This window comes from Rhea pennata, chromosome 9, assembly GCF_028389875.1.
Source record: "Rhea pennata isolate bPtePen1 chromosome 9, bPtePen1.pri, whole genome shotgun sequence".
In the NCBI taxonomy this organism is placed as follows: Eukaryota; Metazoa; Chordata; class Aves; order Rheiformes; family Rheidae; genus Rhea; species Rhea pennata.
Genome location: NC_084671.1, coordinates 28,020,048 through 28,040,284, shown reverse-complemented (window position 1 = coordinate 28,040,284; position 20,237 = coordinate 28,020,048). Strand labels below are relative to the sequence as shown.

At 45.4% G+C, this 20,237-nt stretch overlaps 1 protein-coding gene across 2 annotated transcripts; it reads left to right on the top strand.

The window, feature by feature from the left end:
* The first annotated feature begins 1,630 nt into the window (after nt 1-1,630).
* On the top strand, nt 1,631-20,104 carry CLDN18 (claudin 18). Of its 2 annotated transcripts, none has more exons than XM_062582974.1 (5): nt 1,631-1,850; nt 16,684-16,848; nt 18,616-18,721; nt 19,179-19,289; nt 19,927-20,104. In XM_062582974.1, exons 1-5 carry the CDS (start codon nt 1,631-1,633, stop codon nt 20,102-20,104), a joined length of 780 nt encoding a protein of 259 aa, XP_062438958.1. The 2 variants fall into 2 exon arrangements, with proteins under 2 accessions (XP_062438958.1, XP_062438957.1); XM_062582973.1 differs by lacking the exon at nt 1,631-1,850 and adding an exon at nt 11,246-11,465.
* Nucleotides 20,105-20,237: the final 133 nt, after the last annotated feature.

The following is a 20,237-nucleotide window of genomic DNA, read 5'->3' as shown; positions in this document are numbered from 1 at the left end:
GGCTGGTTAGGGTTTAATGAGAAATGGTGTTGCTCTTCTTTGGGTGTGGAAATGAACTGAATCACTTTACAAGATGCAACACAGAAACAAACCCGCTAGGACCCAACTACAATGTTCAAACATTAGTTTGGATCTTCTTCAAAGCAGTTGGCTTTGTAGAGAAGCCACACAATGCACAAGATCAGGCTTCTGAGAGGGACCTGATGTCCCTTGAGCAAGGGTGAATTTAGGCAGATGTAGCTAGTTGTCACTTTTTCATGCTTCTTGATGACTTTCTGCTACCCAAACCTCACCCCACTGGGCTCTACTTTTTCTGAAGGCCCCTGTCTAGACCATCCATGTGCACTGTGTGAGTCTGAAACAGTGCTTATCTCTGTTTATTCTCCAACTGCAGATAGGTGAACATCCATGGAAAGTTGGGATAGGAGGGAAGCACTGAGGGATGCAGCAGAACAATCAAGAAAGATATTCCACAAAGTGATGTTCTGGGACAAAATCAGGTCTCTTAGGTGTTCTTGTCTCACAGTAATATGTAGTCACATATCTGCCTTATCCTTACTGTTGCTGTCCACCTAAATCAAGTCTAAATTCATATTTGGACAAGGGAGAAAAAGTGAATGAAGATAGATTTTTGCACCTTCTTTTTTTTCCCTTGGGCTATCTGCCAGACTTGACCAGAGAGTAAAATAAACCCCCTAGGTTCTGTTCACAGCAAATCGCTGGGTCACATCATTCATTTGTTCACAACTGCTGCCCTTCCTGTGGCTTTCTAAGCTGAACTCACCAAGTAACAAGATCCACCTGCACGTTTACCCCTGCAGTGCACGATCCTTTGCTATGAACTATCCTTCATTATATGCTATCCTTTGCTTAAAGGTTTCAGTCAAGCTGGGTAGGAGAGGCAGCAAGAGTGAGTAATTTGGACCACAGTTGCCCAGGGTAATGCAACATGGAGCACAGGTCCCCAGGGAAAGCCAGGCTGGGCTGGGAGTGTGCCTAATTAGTTTGATGAGGTGCCACTCTTTTCTGGCCACGTTGAGCCTGGTCCTGGATTCAGTGCAATCGCTTGTAGCTCCAAAGAGGATGGTTTGTAAAACGTTTTGTCCTACATATTTGTAAATGTCCTCCAGATAGAGGCATGCTAATAAATGCCTCCCCAGTTGGCTCAAAAGCATCATCTCTGCTGAAAAAGGATTAGCCTCTTTGCAATTTTTGTCTGTTGCATCCGATTTAAGCCTTTCTGGGCTGGGCCTTCTGAAGCATGCAGTCTCTTCTGCAGAAGCTCTCCCCCGGCTGCTTTGGAGGAATCCATCGGTCTCCCTCTGCCCCTGAACCTGCTGCAGCTGGCTGCACCTCTGCGTTGAGGGAAAAGGTAAACAGAAAAGCAAGGCGTTCACGCCATGTGTGACAAACGGCTCTTGGTACCGAGCAAGAAAAATTATCTCACCGAAACAGATAAAGGGAACAGAGTAGGTTTGTACGGCACAGGCGAGACCTCTCCTAACTCCCGTCCATGACGTAGGCAGCACCTCTAGCTAAAAGTCCTTTCTGCCCTGGCCGCATGCCTCAGACCTGATTCGTGGAGTGGTTTGTGTGTGCCTAGGACCTGCCCAGACAGCAACCCACGGCCATGTCTGTGACGATATGCCAGTCCATGGGCTTCGTGGTGTCGGCTTTAGGAATAGGAGGCATGATAGCATCAACGTGCATGGACCAGTGGAGCACCCAAGATCTGTACAATAACCCAGTGACAGCTGTATTTAACTACCAGGGCCTGTGGCGCACGTGCGTCAGGGAGAGCTCCGGCTTCACCGAGTGCCGCGGTTACTTCACCATCCTTGGGCTGCCAGGTAGGCACTGTCGGACACAGTAAGGGCAAAGAGGTGGGAGGGCAGTCTGCTGGATGCCAAAGGCCTACTATCCCTCAATCTCTATCAAGAAAAAAAACATGTGTGCATGGTGGCAACGGGTGATTTTTGGTGCTGAGCTGGGAATCTGAGTTTTGACCAAGGGGACTTGCTGCTCAGGAGCAGGTACCCAACCTCTCTGAAGGACAAGCCGCTTAAAGGTGCCCTCATGTAGCCCGGCCTTTCCACTGCGATTCAGCGCAGATCATCAGAGCTGCTTAGGCGTTCAGTGTCCGAGCTGTTGTCTAGGCCCTCCGTACACCCAGAGGAGACAGATTGCTCCCTAAGAAGATTCATTCACCTTGCCACAGTAGAACAGCAATCTTGGGTGTCTGCTGTCACCCCAGCTACACGGCTGTATGTGGCTTTTTGGCAGAAGCCACTAGTATGCTGGGCATCACAGAGGATCCTTTTCAAAGAGGATGTGTCACAGTTCAGCTCGCTGTATTTCTGTATGGGCTAACAACACCAGACTGATTTCTCCCTAATTCTCCTTTGGTTCCAGTGTCTTTCCCATAGAAATAGTTCTAGCCTGGTTGTGCCTAGCGTATCTAGAGGTACAAACAATTAGGTTATAACAGGATTATCTGGACTCCTTTCTTGCTTTAATACACTGAGAAAAAGAGCTCATAGACTATCGTATCCATCTATTCTCTATGCTTTGACACAGCAAGAATGGAGGGAAGAAGTCAATTTTATCAGCAAATCAGTGCGTAACTTCTGAAAAATAGCATTTCCAGAGCACACAGAAATAGGCATTGTGCACAAAAATTGCTTCTCTCACAGGTAGTCTATCTCTGCACAAATCAAACCAGTATAACCCAAAGCAGGTGTCGCCTAAGACACCAGTACAAGGACTATCATATCCTGGGCAGTATTACCACATCAGTCATCTCTATATGCTCGCTCCCACCTGGCCTCTGGTGTTGGCTCTGCCGCAGCCTCCCCGGCAGGTGCCCTGCAGGGTTTGTCCCTGAGCATCTTCCATGCATTTGCAGGAGCTGTGGCTTTGAACGCTCTCGGTTGGTTCACACAAAGCCCTGGGACGAGGCTTGCGCTTCCCCTATCTCCTAGAAGGACATGGGCCTGATCCTGCCTGAGGGCCCACCTGTGCTATCTTTAGCAAAATCTAGGGGTTGTAACAGGTACAAGTGGATGCAGGGCACCACCTGAAGAGGAACAGGATGTTGCATTCACACACAGCTATGGCAATTAGCAAAGCTGACCAACTTCACAAAGGGAAAACGCGAGAGATGGTGGATAGGATAGATCAGCAAAACTGGACGCTAGCAGCTTAATTGCTTATTGATAAAGAGATTAAAGTTACCATATGAGTAAAGTACCGCAGTGTAAAGAGGAGATCTCCCCCCTGCCACACACACTCTCTCATCACGTATGGCAGGGCTTCCTGAGTTCTTGAGCTCTGAAAGCTTAAAATTAAGGCAAATTCAATTGTGCAGAAGGAGCAATTGTAACTTTTCAACTGCTCTTCTCTGGAAACTACTTCAGCCTTTGAAGAAACCAGGAGAATACCCGAGGGTTTTGTTCGCTTGTTTGTTTCAAAACACATCTGTCACTAGAGAAAAGACATTTTTTTGCAACTGCCAGTCCCCCTGACTACCCACCCCCAAGCTGGTGTCTGTATGGTGAGTATTCCTTTCTGAGAGTGGAAGTACACAGCAATTGCGCGTGGAAGGATCTCGTTCATCTATCAGACCTGTGGGAAGAGGTGGGTCTGTCCCACCTAGGCTCGGCAGAAAGCCGCCCACCGAAATCCAGCGCTCTCGGCGCCTTCCGTCTAGCCGGGGACAGAAACAGGCATCCCAAACTCGATGCCCGGATTTCTAATAAACTTGTCATCTTAGAGGGTCAAAAGATTTAACGGGTGAATTACTGCGTGCGATTTGCTGGGCTTGATGCGGTCGCCGACAAAAAGCCTGAAGAATAAAGAACAACTCTTTAAAATAACGGTGGGTGGGATCCTGCCCCCCTCACCCTGAGGCTGCTGTCAAAACCCCGGTAGCGTTGGAGGGCCGGTGCCTTCCCCACTGGTGTGTCTATATATGATTATTTATGTGCTTTTGTGCTGACCAGCTCAACGCTGTGGCCAGTGCTATCAGCACTGCCCTGTAAAGAGAGGTGGATTTTCTTCTTACAGGACTTGCTTTTTTTAAGTCACTCTGTTGCTATGCTTCCCCCCCTTTTCCCTCCTGTTATATATTGTCTGACACTTCCAGTCTCTGGAGAAACTGGTACAAAAGTAAGCTCCCCACTGCTGTGCCATCTAGATTGACTCAGTCTCCTCAATTCTTCTGCTCCTACAGGCATTCTCCCCCCCCTACTAGTGAAGGGCAACTACATCCCAACCAAAAAGGCAAAAAAGGTGCTAAAAATCAAATTATTAATTTGAAAAGATAGTATTTAAGCAGATCATCCCAGTGTTTATTTTAACCATGCCGCACCCTGATCTCCATTAAAACCCCCTTGCTAACCACATCATAGTTAATGGTTTGTCAGTTTTTCCATTATAAACTCCTATTTATTATTCTGACAATAGCAATTTATATTGGGAACAATAGTGCCGGAGTGAATAAAAATAATAGGAGTCTAGCAAAGCATCTAGGTGACCTGAGTACATCAATGAAGTTTTGGGTTCGGAGGGTTTGGTTTTTTTTTCTGCAGTCCCTCACTCCCATAGCAAAGATCAAATTTGCCTTGCCTATCATCTATCTTCAATTTAGTTGGGAATTTTAATTTCAAATAAATTGAGGAAAAATCAAGATAATAGATGAAAATGAGAAATAACACAGGTAGTTTATGGCTCTCACCTTAGCTGCTCAGCTATAAGCAGTCATTTGATGGTGAAATATATCACTTGAGAACTAGACCCACTTGTTCTGATTTTGCTCTCGCTTATTAATTTTTGTCGCTTGCTTTGGTGTGTAGGCAGACCTCACTCTGATTGTCTGGAGGACACGATCTGAATTTGAACATCCAAATAATAAAGAAATAGCAATAGCTAAGCAATGGCAAAGCTGGTAGTTTTACCTATTACTGAAGTCGCAAGACACTTTCTGTTAAAAGGAACATTTTTCAGTTGCTTATAACTTTGCTGAACTACAATAACATGGGCGATAATTTTCCTGTCATCTGCCTTGGTCTCTTTTTTCTTTTTTCAGACCTCTTCAGCTAGATCAGTTCATTCATTTTTGAAAGCGCCTTTTGTCCACAAACCAAAACCTCTTATAACCCTTTCAGAGAGGCTGAGGCATCTCCCAGTTCTAGGGCAAAAGGCTGGGGACTTAAAATATTAGAATATTTTAGCTATCGTAACAGCAAACTTATGAAAATCAGAGTGCACCGTGCTAAACTTCCATAATCGGTAACTCTCGGTGGCCGTACAAGCTTTCATGCTTTTCGCACGCTTGGGGAGTTCAGTGAAACTTGTGATAAACCCTATTTACACTCTGGTGGCTGCTTTGCAATCAGTCTGGGAAGGGTGGAAGAGGTATCGTGTCGCAGCAACACGGCAGTGTGTGTACAAGGGGTGTTGTGGGGTATGCGTTGCTAAAGGGGTCAGTGTTAAACAGGCCATGGAAATGCAGGCGTGAAGGTTCAGACGTTTGCAGAGGGCAATTGTTTTCACTTATGCTGGTGTAAGGTAGCAGAGCTGAGTACATCTTCTCAGAGGAGAAGCCATGTCTTGAAAGCCTCAGTGTACGATTCCCTGGATTTTCTTTCTGCTCTATTAATGATGCTCTGATGAAGCTTTTTCTTTGATGCAACTGATGCACGTTTTGCCGCGTAGCCGTAGTAAAACTCTCGGTCTGGGGATATGGGACATGAGATGGCCCCCTGGCCAAGGAAACGCATCATCTCTACTCCCTGGAACTGCTTTTTGCTAGAAGTATGTAAGGGCAGAGACTGGTAATTGCCGTGTCATGATCCCCAACAGGCCATGGCTGCGGCAGAGTTTCTTCAAAGCTCTGCTTGCTTGATGCTTAAAATCCTTTAACCTAGTCAGTTCAGCTCCTAGTTTTGAAATGTCTGCAGGCAACTGCTGTAACCTGCTTAAAATCTTTCAGGACTAGCCTTGCATATGGGCAGGTTTAGCGCCCAGGCAGGCTGGGGACCCAACACAACCTATCCTGGGAGGCCACATGGGGTTTGTACCTACAGTGGGAGCTGAAGGAGTTGTAGTGACAGGGCAAGAGACCCTTAGAGGAGCTCTATGGCTCTATTCTCAGTGGCCATGGAAAACTGGTGCTTGGGATGCAGAGAGGTGGCAGAGAATCCAGAGGCCACTGTCTCATGCATTTACACCATGAAAGGACTAGAGGTATGAAAGAATAATCCTAAAGAATGTGGCCTGAGGACCAGAAGACGAGCAAAGTGGAGGAAGTAGCAACAGACTGTGGAGATATGGGGCTGGGCTACAGCTCAAGGACACGTGGGGAAGGAAGCAGCTCTACACATTAAACCTCTGCCGAGGGAAACCCCTCTGGACTACCAGAGAACCAGTTATTGCCAAATCTGAAAGAGGACTTAAAAATACCAAAATATTCTGGATTTATTATGTGACTCTGAGCTGGCATACCATTAGGGCCATCACAATCTCTGTGCTCTATGAGCCCCCTAAAAAGGACCACCTTTGCTCTATAAAACTGCAACCCCTAAATTAACACTTTCTGGAGGTGAATAGGTTAGAGTAGGGCTGAGCTGGAACTGGGTGATACCATGATCCCTTTTCCCTGCAGAGTTTTATAAAGCCCAGCCAGTCCTATGGCTACTGTGGGCTGGTAGCTCTCCACGCTTTCCTGGAGGCTGTGATCATCATAGCAATGGAAAGAGAGAAAGAGAGGAGGGTGTACTTTATTTCAGTTTGGACAAGCTGGAAATGACTTGCAGGATGTGAGCTATATTTGCAATTTAGAAAGTAAATATGAGCAGTAGGTGATTTTTATGGGAGAGGCAGTGATAACATTCAGGAGCTGCAGTGGGCCCCATGAACAATTTTGAGATAATACAGAGTTGACGCCTGGGTAGATAATGCAGGTATGAGCTGAAATAAAGGTTGCAGAGGGGAGTAGTCACAAAATATCCTTCCTTTCTCCAATCTGGGCAAATCCCTAAAGATGTTCCTGTACAGAGTGGAACCAGCCCTGCTTTCTGCTCCTTGATGAGAAACCAAGGATGGTGTCTGTGGAAGCTTTGAGTCCCCAGTATTTACAAATATGATGCTAATCAGAGCATAAAAAATGGCAAGCAGCATTATGCTGGGCTAGCTGGATAGCACTTTTGACAATGCACTTAGGGATGAGCAAATATAAACTCCTACAAAATGCAATAATCCTTCAAAGACAGCAGTGCCTGGAGTGCTGAAGTCTGCTGGGTGTTCATTTGCTGCTTAGCTAAAGATCTGCCGCATGACCCTTATTACTAAAGATGCTTGCTCAGCTCCACTTTCTGAGGAAGCAAGAACAGCCATGTGGTTGGAGGTGAAGGAGGATAAATTAACCACTGGGTTAGTTAATCATGTTCAGAGACATGGTTAAATTTACCCCCCTAAAATCAAAGACGGATTGGTTCTTCTGTGCTTTCTCACAACCCTGGAGACTGTTGGTGGTATGTTTGGGTTCCTCTACCGTGCATGGGGATTTTTGATGCCCCTCAATAAGAGGGACACGGGGGAAGTGGGAAGCCCCATCAGCAGGAGGAAACTATACCCCTGAGGAAAGCAAGATAGCGCTGCCTAGATAGCAGACTGCTGGCTCAGGACATGATTAGAGATAGAAATGTTTCACATCTGTACCTTGTGTTGCTGGACGTGGCATATTTATGCTGCTGGGAAGTGTGGGAAGTTGGATAAATCTTTCATTCAAAATACTATTTATTGTCCAGTTTTGAGCCATTATGCTTGTATGGAGAAGTCACTGCTGATAGGGACCAACGTGAGTGCAGAGGGATGGAAGAGAGACTGCAAAAGCTCAAAAGACTAAGCCTGAGAAGGGAAGAAACACGTTGCTTTGCAAAGGGAAAAAAGAGGAGGAAGTTTAAAGGCAAGGAAGGAAAGCACTAGGGAAGGAAATAAGACACAGCAGTCAGACAGAGTGGAGAGGAGGCTTGCTGGGGGGCCAGGTTGATGCGGAGGGTGAGCAAGGGGGTGTGCAGAGGATTGCACCCAGATATGCAGATTTTTCATGACTCAGACAAAATATGTCATCTAGAGGATTATCCTGCTTCCAGGCCTGAATCAAGGAGCTTGAGAGTGTGAAAGCCTGGTGAAATGATGGTGGAGGGAAAAGAAGGAGAAGCGGATCTCTCTGTTGACTTGAAGAGCTGCTCCAGCTGATATCACATCTGATATCAGCAGAGGGTTCAAAGGAAAGAAGAAGTTATTCCCCTTCTGGCGAAGCAAACACCTGGGCAGAGTGCACAGGAAGGCCACTTCAGCAGGGAACAGGGGCCAGGACCCATACGTCAGGGGTTTCTTGCCTGAGTTAGTCCCAGATCATAGGTCTCATGGAGAAAGCACCATCCTCCTGAAATGTGCTGCTCCCCTGGGCCAAGACAAACAATCACCTCAACTTTCATTTCCTTTCCTACCTCCTCTCAGTCCAGTTATTATAATGGTTTGGTTTGGTTTGGTCACACCTGAAGAGGCCTGAACAACCTGAAGCAATTGTGGAGCATGTTTTCATACAATTTTCAAACTGTTCGATTTAGGAGAAAAACAGTAGTCATTTAAAAAGTGCCCTTACCTTTGAGGGATAAAGACTTTTTGGAAAATAATATGTTCGTTCTTTTCATTCCCCGCTCCCTTTATTTCCTCACGGTTTATTTTTAACTGTAACCAGTTCCTGGACCCATTTTTCGTGCAGCCCTGTGAGCAGTTGTATACAAATGCTGCGAGGTGAGACTAGCCCTGGAAGCTGGGGTTACATCCCAGAGGAATATCCCTGGGACAAGGTTTGAAGAAGTCTAGCCTGGTAACAGAGTAATGTGGTCTCTTGCCACTAGATGGCAAGAAGATAAGCCCTGGAGCATGGTTGAAGAAAGAAAGGAGTCCTTCAAAGTTGTTGGGGAGCTTTGTGGCTTGAGTGCAATCAGCCTTTCCGAACTGGAGGCTCTCCTTCCTCCCAGTACCAGAATCTCCATCTGCAACAGGCTGTTGGGCAGCAAAGTATGGGAGAGAGACTTGTCCATACTACCTATTCTAGGACTGGCTGCTCTCCAGGCTTCTCAGTCCTCCCCAATCCTGCTTCTTCAAAGTGAATCATCTGAGACATAGTATATTTATAAGTATGCCCTTTTCCTAGCCTAGCCTGTGCTTTAGCAGAGCAGCTGCTATCATCTCTGGGTTTTGAGGGCTCAATTCTCTACTTTTGTCCACATTATTAATTTTGCTAGTATCTTCTGACCTTTAGATATGTTGGAATTAGTCCTTCCGCTGGTGTGAACTTGCAAAAATCAATGGAATTGGGTAAATCTGATAAAATTACTGGAAGCAAAGACAATTAGTACCCGATCCAGGAGGACTTCTGTGGCTGTGATTTGTGGCCCTGCACTACACACTTGAATTGTCTTGGCTGCTACAGCAGGAGATTGCAGAGACTAGCATGAAGGGATTTCTGTTCGCTGCCTGTCAGCTCACTGCACAGCAGAAGCTGCCAAGTGTTGGGGCTTGGACCAGTGAAGCAAACTGTTCTCATCTTATAAATTTGGGCCTTGAAGGGGGTTAGTTTTCTCCAGTTTTGCCCTTCTGTATACCCAACCTTTGTCAAATACAGAATATATTATGCTTCAGTGCTATAGGACCCAGTAAGTCTTGAAGATATGTCCCAGGTGGTCATTCTCCAGAACATAGACAAAACAGTCAATACATAACTCTGCTGTAACTCATCCATCCGCAGAAATCAGCCTCACCTCCCTTCTTGGTAGCTTTCACACTGCTTCATAATAAGGTGATCGTATTGACTGTGTCTGTGGCACAGAAAGGTATCAGGATTGGATAAAGCAGGAATTTGTTTCTAGGTCAGGGTTGAAGTAAATCAGTTGGAACAGTGTATTAGATCAGAATTGATGAGCGTGAAGTATGGAAGGTCCTTGTAACTCACTGTACTGCACTGGCAGAGCAGCATGGCAAATTTATATTGCTCCCACAAGCTCAGCACTTCTCTGCTGTGAAAGAGATAATTAATTTCCTAATTCTTACAGCCCCCATCCTGTTTCACAGACCACAGCTGCCACCCCCAGACAGTGTAAGCAAACACCTGTAAAAAGGCATTTTCTGACCTGCCTCTGCACCCTCTCTTCCCTGCTCCCCTCTGCTATGCACACCACAAACATCTGCAGGTGCCTCTCCTCATGTTGCTGTGTGGGTTTCCCTGGGGCTGCGTGATGGATGACACGGACGTAGGTGGGAGGAGACGAGGTCTCCTGCTTAGCTGTGTGGGTGAGTTGGTAAAGGAGCAATTCCTTATCAGGAGGAGTCTCCACAGGGACTAACTTGGACCTCCAACCTGTTGTCCTCTGGCTATTGCTTTATCTTAGGTTGCGAGAGGTTTACTAGGTCATTTTGAGACTCTTGGATTAGTGCCTGGGGGTGTGCATCAAGGCAGCCTTGGCTGCACTTTCCCGGCAATGCTGGGGGCAGGAGCAAGAAGAGGGGAGGAATGGCCCCTGTTTGTTCCCTTGGGTGCTGTGAGGACTGAGCTGGTGCCCCTACAAAGCAAGGACTAGGGAGGTCCTCCCTCTCCTGGGGTTAGAAGTGTCCCCTGTCTTGGCCTCATGGCAGATTTGCTCCCACTTTGTGGAAGTGGTCGGAGAAGTGCCAGGGCCAAGGAAGTGGTGAGCTGGGTTAGAGCATTGGTGCCCTGAGGAAAGGAGGATGCTGCAGCAAAAAGTTGTGTCTGTGAAGATGGTGAGGAGTTCCCCTGTGAACAAAATGCTTTCCTCTCCTTCCACTCAGGAGCATTCGTAACATGCCAAGCATGCAGGCTAAGTCTAGCAGACATCTAAGTATTTGGAGAGGTGGGAAGGCGCATGTTCCAAGTGGGTTGCCCAACACTTGACCAAGTGTGGCTGTTTAGCTGGGGAAGGACAAGCACTTCTAAAGGACAAAGGCTCATATCTCTGGCCCAACCAGCACGAACCTACCCAGCGAGAGTGAAACTGGACTATCTTGCAAAAACACTTTGAGCAAACAAACTACTCAGTGGAAATGATCTGATAAGAGCTGCTGCATTTTCTGGTGGCTCAGTCAAGAGGACTTCAGTGTTCTCATTAGGTCTACAGCTTCATCAGGGCCGTCACCTCCTCTCTTTGGGGGAGACACCATGTCCACAACAGTCTGTCAGGTAATGGGGTTCATCGTGTCGTCGCTAGGCATTGCGGGGTGCATCGTGTCCACGGCCATGGATATGTGGAGCACGCAGGACTTGTATGACAACCCAGTCACAGCCGTCTTCCAATATCAGGGACTGTGGAGGAGCTGCGTGAAGCAGAGCTCTGGCTTTACAGAGTGCCGGCCTTATTTCACCATTCTCGGGCTGCCAGGTAGGGGCAAAAGATGCATCGGGTCGAACCCGGGAGCTCTCCTGTAATTCTGTACAGCTTTCATCAAAAAGCAGGAGCAGGTATCTTAAAGCACTTTGCAAGGAATAAAATTTCCAGGGCACTCAGTGTATGAGCGTAAAAATATGTGCATATTTGTTACCAAAATAATACCTTTACGCGGTAGAGATTACAACTTGGAGCATGTGTATGTGATCTCTGGATGAGTGTCACAGGTTCAGCTCCGTTGCTGGCATAAATCAGCACAGCTCCATTGATGTTGGGTGACTGAGGATGTTTAAAACCTGTAAATTCTGTCCCTTTGGATCTAAACACAAGGAAAACAGCTGCATGTAATTATTGTGTTGTTATTAGAATAATGGCTTCTACAGAAACCAGCTGAATTATTATATTCCCCAAAGAGAAAAAGATCTTCTTAATTTTTGCATTGAAGAAATCTGCTTTTGAACAGTGTGTGTAGGAAGGGCTGGAAGGATAAGAAATTTTCTTTCACTTTACATTACCCAGGGAGTTTTTGTGGTTGCAGTATTAGGTTGCGGAAGGGTTTTATTTTCTGGTTTGCTTACTATTTCCTGCAGCACTCTGTGAAGTAGCACCCGCTCTTTAGAAAAGAGCCATCTCTCCCACCCCATTGCACGTATTACCGGGGGTCCTAGGATGCTCTCTTGCTTGTGGGACCCCAGGGGTGAGGGCAATGCCCAGCCTGACTCGCCACGTCTCCCTCCAGCCTGCGCCATGCCAGCGAGCGAGAACCGCGGCTTAGAGAGCGTTTCTCACTCTTTGCGCGTAGGTGCCGCCACGTTCAAGCAACTGCTGGTGAACGGAGGCCTTTCGCCTCTGTTGATGGGTGCAGAGGGGAGCGCGGAGGTGGGTTTCCAGCTCCAGTGTCCTCACAGATGCTCACCTCTCTTGGCTCCCGCGAGGCACGTTGGGGGCTTTGCGGAAGACGAACATGTTGGCTGAGGTTTACGCTTTCGGGGAAAGGGCTGTGACCATCCTGAGGGGAGTGAAGGAATAAATGTGTTTGTGTGTAGCCGGCTTCAGGACTGCTAGGCAACTTTCTGCTCATTTTGAAGAATAAAAAAAATGTTTGAAGGCACCTCTCCTACAGTCCCTTTTGTTTTAAAGAAAAAATATGAATATATTTTAATGAATATATATATATATATATATATACACATGTCAATGAATATATATATATGTCCTTATAATGTTGTGTGTAGGTGACTGTATTTTAAAGGATCAATGAAGCAATGATTTGATGTCATTTTGATGTTAATTTATCACTATTAAGATTATGCTTTTTATGTTACTTCTAAGTTATATAGTAATACAGAAATACACAAAACATTGGGGGCAGGTTTAGCTCAGTTGGTTAGAGCATGGTGCTGCTAATGCCAAGGTCGCGGGTCCAATCCCTGTACGGGCTACACTGAGGGTTGGACTAGATGATCTCCAGAGGTCTCTTCCAACCTCACTATTCTATGATTCACAGACATTTTTTATTGTGTCATGGAGATGTTCTACCAGTTTTATTTTACTTACGTGTCCATTTAGTTGGTAAGTATCCTGAAAGATAAAGAGGGAATGTCCTAGCTTGAATTTCATAATTTAAAAAAAAATTGCCCTTTTTTACCCCTAAACTTTCTAAGTTCCATTAATCATGACTGGACATAAAGTTATATTTCCACCTTTGAATTTTGTATTAGCAACAGATACATGAGTGATGTTAGTTTAGATGAATTTATATTGCTTTATTTCACTCACCTCTCACTACTCACAGCAACACTGACGGAAAAGAGAGCTCTGCAGTTTCATTTAGGCCTCAAAAACATAGTGATGCAAACTATGGTTTCAGATCACTGAAGTTTATTTTGATGAATGTGATTGCACAGATACAGTTTTCCATGCACATCATCCCTTATGTGTATGGAAATCAGGTGTGCAAAATGAGCAGCCATATGAGTGCAGATATCGAGCGTAGACACACTTCATATCTCATGCAAAATATGCATGCAAAGATGTGCAGGCAGTTTCTGTGCTTGACTTTAATGATAGGGCTGTATACTACTCTGTGCTCCTAATGCAAATTTTTTTCCTTAGTAAAACTTCTCCTATTCTGCTGGTCTGAGACCTTCTACTCTTTCCTTCTAGGGCAGACTGCTGGCCTTTGAAAAGTAGCTCTGTTCAGAGGGCTTTTGATCACTGCCAAAATTCATTTCAAAACTGCAGTACTCCTTTTCCAAACTGCTCTCGCCTTCCGTTCCACAAGCCAGATGAAGAGCCGTTAAAGCCACAGGAGAGCTGGGAGCACTTTCCTCCACTCGCTTGTCTCTTCGTGGAGATGGCGCATAAGTTAGCCTTGGGGCATCGACGTCCCACGGCGTGCCAATGGCTACTTTGCACATTGTGCCCCACTGTCTCCCTCTCCTATTCCCCTGTCTGCAGAGGGCAGAGCCCTCCTTTTCCATGGAGAACTGCCATGCTTTGACTTTGGCACTCCAAGCGCTGGGAACATCTCTGTTCAGCAGCCCACAATATCTCTGTGAAGTCTTAAGGGTTGCTTCTTCTTGAACAAGACCATCATTGTGATGGCACCTAGGAACCCTAAGATCAGTGGGAAGCATCCCAGGAAAGAAAGATTGTCTTGGGGACAGATCCTGATAGCTACAGGACCTTCTATCCCAATCCATAGTATCTTACACTGCCCTGAAGTATCCCTCTCCTGCCCTCCCTGAAACCAAAGCAAATGGAAAGAAACTTAAGCAACTGTAACAGCAAATGTGAATTGTGATTTTTCTCCTCTTTGCAGGTTCCTATTTTGCATCAGGTGCAGCACAAACACCCTTTGAGGGCTGATAAGACATATCCGTCAGCTTCTTTTTCTCCGATGAAAAATAACTAATGAGCTTGCACCTGGGGGCTGATGAATGAGAGATTGAAAATCCCAGGCTCGTTAGCATTTGTTATCAGCTGATAAGGGCAAATTGAGTCATAAGAGTAGCAGCCCCGATGGGACTACCAGAGGGGAGAAAGCAGTGCAGTCCCAGCCTATGGGACAGTAAAATGTTGACTTCCCATGCGTCGTGGTGAGCAGCAGTGAGACCCCACATGGTTGCGGTTCTTGCAGTCACCCCATGGAGCAAGGACAGCCCACGCTGAGTGCTGGGTTCCCAGCCCCCACTCTTGCCCTCCTGAGGAAGGAGGGTTTATAAATGGTTCCTTTCTCCCTCCCCACGCAATGCCAGCGCAGCAGCCCTTGAAATACTTTTGACTGCCCCGTTCCCATCTCTGTGCCCGCGCCGCCGCCTTCCTGTCTCTGCGCAGGCCACGCGCATAGGCACGGATAAGAAGAGTCTGGAGACAACGTTAGGTTGCAGGCAAGATAGGATATGTGCCATCTTATTAAAAAACCACCTTGGTATTCAAATGCCTGGCCTGTTCGCTTCACTTTTTTCACATTTAAAAGGTGCAAGTTTCCCTTTGCTTTTTCTCCTACTGCTCTACTCCAGCTAAGAGGACTCTGGAGGGTTATTGCTACGTTAGGACTGATTGACAGCAGCACTCAGCTCCCGTGGGTGCTATCCACCAGCTTCACAACCCACCTCCAACCAGGCATTCCCGTCTTGTTGGCAGGCTGCTAAATAGATTCAGGGCTGGGATATTTGTATGTCATATTAGTGCACATGTACAGATGTATACCAGACTAATATTATAAATAGCCACACAAAGGACATGCAAAGCCTTTGCCGAAGCTTTGCTGATGCCCTTCAGCATATGCGCTGTGTTCAGCGAGGTGATTTCTCTTCTGCTCCATGTACTTTATTGTAAAGGAGGAACAGACAGGACTCCACTTCAAGTCACACAGCTGTTAGAAATTATATGGATAGCTGGGTGGCACTTTCTGCTTTCAGTGCCCAGTGGAAGAAAAGAAAATAGCAGCTTTCCCGGTCATTTCAGTTATAAAATAAATGATGCTTTTTTAAACCAATCAGCCCAGCAATAATGTAACGATAGTGTAAGGCTTATATCTCTGAGTAGTGAGGACACATCACACAGAATTTGTCTTCCACTGGAAATTCAGATGTTTCTAGAACGCAGTTTAGGAGCAACAGAATGATGGAGTCTGGCTTCCTCCGTATTTCTGTCACTTGGCTGAACTTTTTAATGAATTTTTATACGTTTCACTGTGAAACGTGTTTCTTTTCCACATGAGACTTTCTTCTCTTAGAGAAATCTGACACTGATATGCAAGCTGCCACCTTTGACTGCAGCCAAGTCAATAGGTTAGTATTAGTAACAAACTCCAGAGTTCGAAATGTTTCAGACTCGCTGTCTTTCCCTTTCTGAAGTTTGGTTGAAATCAGCCTGGGAACTGGAAGTTACGGGCGAAGCAGAGACGCACATGAATATAGAGACGGATGGAATGAACACACATACTTAAAAACAAAGCTAAAGAAAGCAAGTTTCTATTCCACTTGGAAGTGTAGAGAGAACACTTCAATATGTCCAGCAATAAGTACGTGTTTCATAGCCTGGGATATCTGAAATGTTTTAATGAAGAATTTGAAATACTCTTAAAATGTTAAATATCCCCTTTCACCCAGAGAATGAATCTGAATATCAGTATCTTAAGCTAACTTAGACTTTTACCTTAACTCACGCTCAATACGAAGAGTTCCAGCTTTTGCACATTATAAAAGTCACGACTCCTCCACTCCCATGAGAGTGATGCTGTTTCATTTTGAGAAGTGCCAGAGAAGGACCCACAAACATGGTTCACACTTCACACATCCACTTCCTCGGCTTTTGGCTGAGCAAATCATGGCTTGTGCTGATGAGCATTTACAAAAAATTACGTTTAAGCCTTGAAAGAAGGCAGCTTTTTGGGACGTTGAGACCAACAGTTGGTCTTGTGCAGGTGCCCCAGATAAGGCTGAGAGTAGGCCTGTTTTACATGGGATGGGCTCTGCCTTCAGTAAAACAAGTGCAAAGCTTTTTGGGGGATAGGAGATAAAAATACTTTTTCGCGAGAAATAATCTTTAAAAATCTGGAAAAAAATCCAGGGAAGAAGCATTGCCTTTGAAAAAACATCCTGAGGGGAAGTCCTCCAACAGCTGCGACTGTATTTCAGCCTTCCAGGCTCTGGTGAATCTCGGTTTAGTTGCTAAGCATGGCTCTTGTCACTTTGTTTTGCAGCAATGTTCCAGGCAGTGAGGGCCCTCATGATTGTGGGCATTGTCCTGGGTATCCTTGGCCTCCTTGTGTGCATTTTTGCTCTAAAATGCATCCGTATCGGCAACATGGAAGACTCTGCAAAAGCCAACATGACTCTGACCTCCGGCATCATGTTTATTGTTGCTGGTAAGTGAATGGTGTCCTGTCTCTCATGTACAATTGAACCGAGGAATTGAAGATTGGGCAAATCTTCATGTACTTCCTGTCATAGGTAGCAGATGCTCTGGAGCAACTCAAAGCAATGCTGCTTGGGTAAAGTTATTGGCCTTTACCTTAAAGCCTGGCTCCTGGGATCAAGTGATTCTATGAGAATTTCTACCTCTGTTTAGTAAAAGTAAACCAAAAGTTTGTAGTCTTCATTTCTGAGGGCTAAAAATGCAGAGGCCTGAAAAAACAAATTGCAGATAAAAAAGAAATTAGATCATTTTCTGTGTGTGTTATTATTAAGAATCATAGCATAATTTATTTATCCAAAATAGTTGTTTTATGAAGAGTGTCAGGATTTACTTATAATCATTTTATTAAGACTTTCAGGGTTTTAGTAGCCTAGTTTATAATTTTTTGGTACTTTGGGTTATCAGGGAGGGTATATGAACGCTCGGTATCTCCCAGCTACCTCTAAACTGCAAATGCTTAAGAACATCACTTACGGATTTTCCCAGAATTTATTTTAGATAAATAATCATACCCTCTTGTAGGCAAGTGGAATGTCCCTATTTAAAATCGTTGTATTTGAGCAGCACTTACCGGCGTTGGGTTATCAGACATACAACGCACAATTCAAGATGTACAAGCTAGACGGAAGGACACATATGCAGCGAAGCTTTGATTTTGCACTTAAAATCTATCATTTTACTGATTTGAATCAGTGAATAAGTTGGCCAACAAGAATATTTGAAAGTGCCATCCACACTTTCCCAGAAGGTGGCTGAAAACATAGATGACACTTGGGATGGGACATCCCTTGGCCAGCTTCACCTACTTCCAAATGAGGTCCTTAGTCTCAGCTAGGTGAGGAGTTAGGTACCTGGAAGTCTTGAGCAGGGTACCTACATGACATGACCTTTAGCTGTGTTTTGCACCTCCTGCCACACTTATGGTAGACCCACAGTTGACTTCAAATGTTCACAGGGACGTTTGGTTTCCTTCCTTTCAGCCCTAGCAGGCACACAGCACTTCACAGCACTGTTCTGCCCTTCACAAGAGTGACCCTGCTGCACTCTCTCATATCCATTCCTCTATGCATCAGTGACCTCCATGTGCATGATCACACAGCTAAATTGAGCAATAGTGAAATATCGAACAATAATGCTACTTTTACAGGCTTGTTATTGCAAGGAATTAAAGTGACCGTCTGTACAGATGGAAGGTAGAAGATCCTGCCTCTTAGATCTTTCAGCTGCCAGCAGACCCAGGCAGACTTTACTACTTCATTTAGCTTTCGAGTTGTGAACCAGAGATATCTCCTCTTCCCTGTGATGAGAAGTGTGCATTCATACTCAAAATATATATATATATTTCTGGATATGGAATCTTTCTTTCACATTTTTCACTGTGAAACAAATCTGGAGAACTCAACTATTAGGTTTTTCCAGCAGCTGAAAGACTCTACTTGCTAAACTCATTTTCTGTGACAAAATACATCACTAGAAAGACCTTTACTGGTCTGATTTGGGATTTTATAGTTTAACATTTTATTCTTGCTGCGGGAAAGTAAATGTATGGAAATCTAGGCAGAAACATGAATACACTGTTGCTTCCTGTTTTTCCTGAACATACCATGTCAGATCACAAAGCGGTGTATCACTCATCTTTTTCAGAGCTGTAACTTGCTTCCCCAAAGTTCAAGGTGGTTGTTTGTGGGTCTCAGACTGCCCTTCTCTCTGATCACAGGTCTGTGTGCCATCACTGGAGTGTCTGTGTTTGCCAACATGTTGGTGACAAACTTCTGGATGTCCACTGCCAACATGTACCAGGGAATGCAGAACATCCAGATGAGGTGGGTTATTCCTCTAGCTCATGGTAATCCACAGTGTGAGATTTCCCTTAGGGCTGGGGCAGGCTGCAGGCAAGGCTGGTGAAAGAAAAACAGACTTTGTGTGCAAACTAGTTTGGACAGAGGATTTGGGATATTTATGGAGTCACTTCCTTATCTGTGCTGGAGATAAAGACAAATTTTCCAACAAAATTGACTGAGATCTCTCTGTTCACACAGCTAAAGCAAGGAAATAGAGAACCTCTCTCCATCTAAGACAAATCCGTACATGGGCCTGCCCTCACAGGAACTTCTGCAGGGCCAGAGGGAGAGTGGGGGGAGAAATGTGCAGCAGAGAGGGCAGCATGGTGGAGCTAGAAACCCTTTGAAGTGCCAAGAGTGCCAATTTTCAAAGCATCTCAGATGAAACTTCCTGAAACCTTATCACGGCACTAACCAGACATATCTCCCTGTTTTACAGGTACACTTTTGGCTCAGCCTTGTTTGTTGGCTGGGTATCGGGAGGCCTGGCCCTCATCGGAGGTATTATGATGTGCCTTGCTTGCCGAGGGCTCATTCCAGAAGAATCCCAGTAAGTCCATCCATGCTAGACATCGAAAGGTGTTATGTGAAGCCATGGGCATCAGGAGCATAGACAGCATACAGCCACTGACCCATGCGTAATACCCAGGTTGCAAAAGTTATCATGATACCTGTGCGCCCAGAACGATACATCTGTTTCGGGGGTCATCAATGAGTGTTTCTCTTTCCTGACTTGCACAACAAATTGAGGGAGCACTTCTAAAATCTAGTGAATGATTCTAAAATTTACAGCCAGTGTGTTTGCTGGCTAAATCAAGCCTGTTAATTGCAGCTTAGATGATTGCAAATTGCGTAGCAGATCATCAGCGGGAGCAAGTTGCTGCAGCTGAACAATGACTTACATCAGCGAGGGCTTTGTACACCACCATATTTGATTATTGCAAGCGGGTGCTTCACTCAGCTCAGGATTTATTCGTGGCAAAATAAGTGGAAGTCTATGCACTACATTGAAAGACGCTGTTGCAGCCTGTCTATGGAGAGTTGGCTCTGAGGTCTTTCAGTGGTTCCAAGTGCTAACACAGTACAAACCTGCTTCAAATCCAGCAGCAAACAGGAACGCAGGGGCCAATGCTTCAGGCTGTTACAGAGCCCCCAGTAGCTGATGCCATTTTTTATTTCTCTTTCAGTTACAAGGCAGTGTCCTACAACGCGTCGGGAAGGAACATCTCCTACAGAACTGGACCATACAAGGTTGGGTCTGGTTACGAACCTGAGGTAAAGACTAGAAAAGGTGCAGGATATGAAGAAGCTGCTCGAAGCGAGGACGGAAGACGCTCATACCCTTCAAAATACGACTATGTTTAGTAGTCTTCCTAGGCTAGAGATGTGCTATCTTTTATAGAACATTTTTCAGTACTGAAACGAAAAGTGTATGCAAAGCAGCCTGTAAATAGGATTGTGTTTGCTGTTGTGTTTCCCTTACTCCAAAGCAATATTT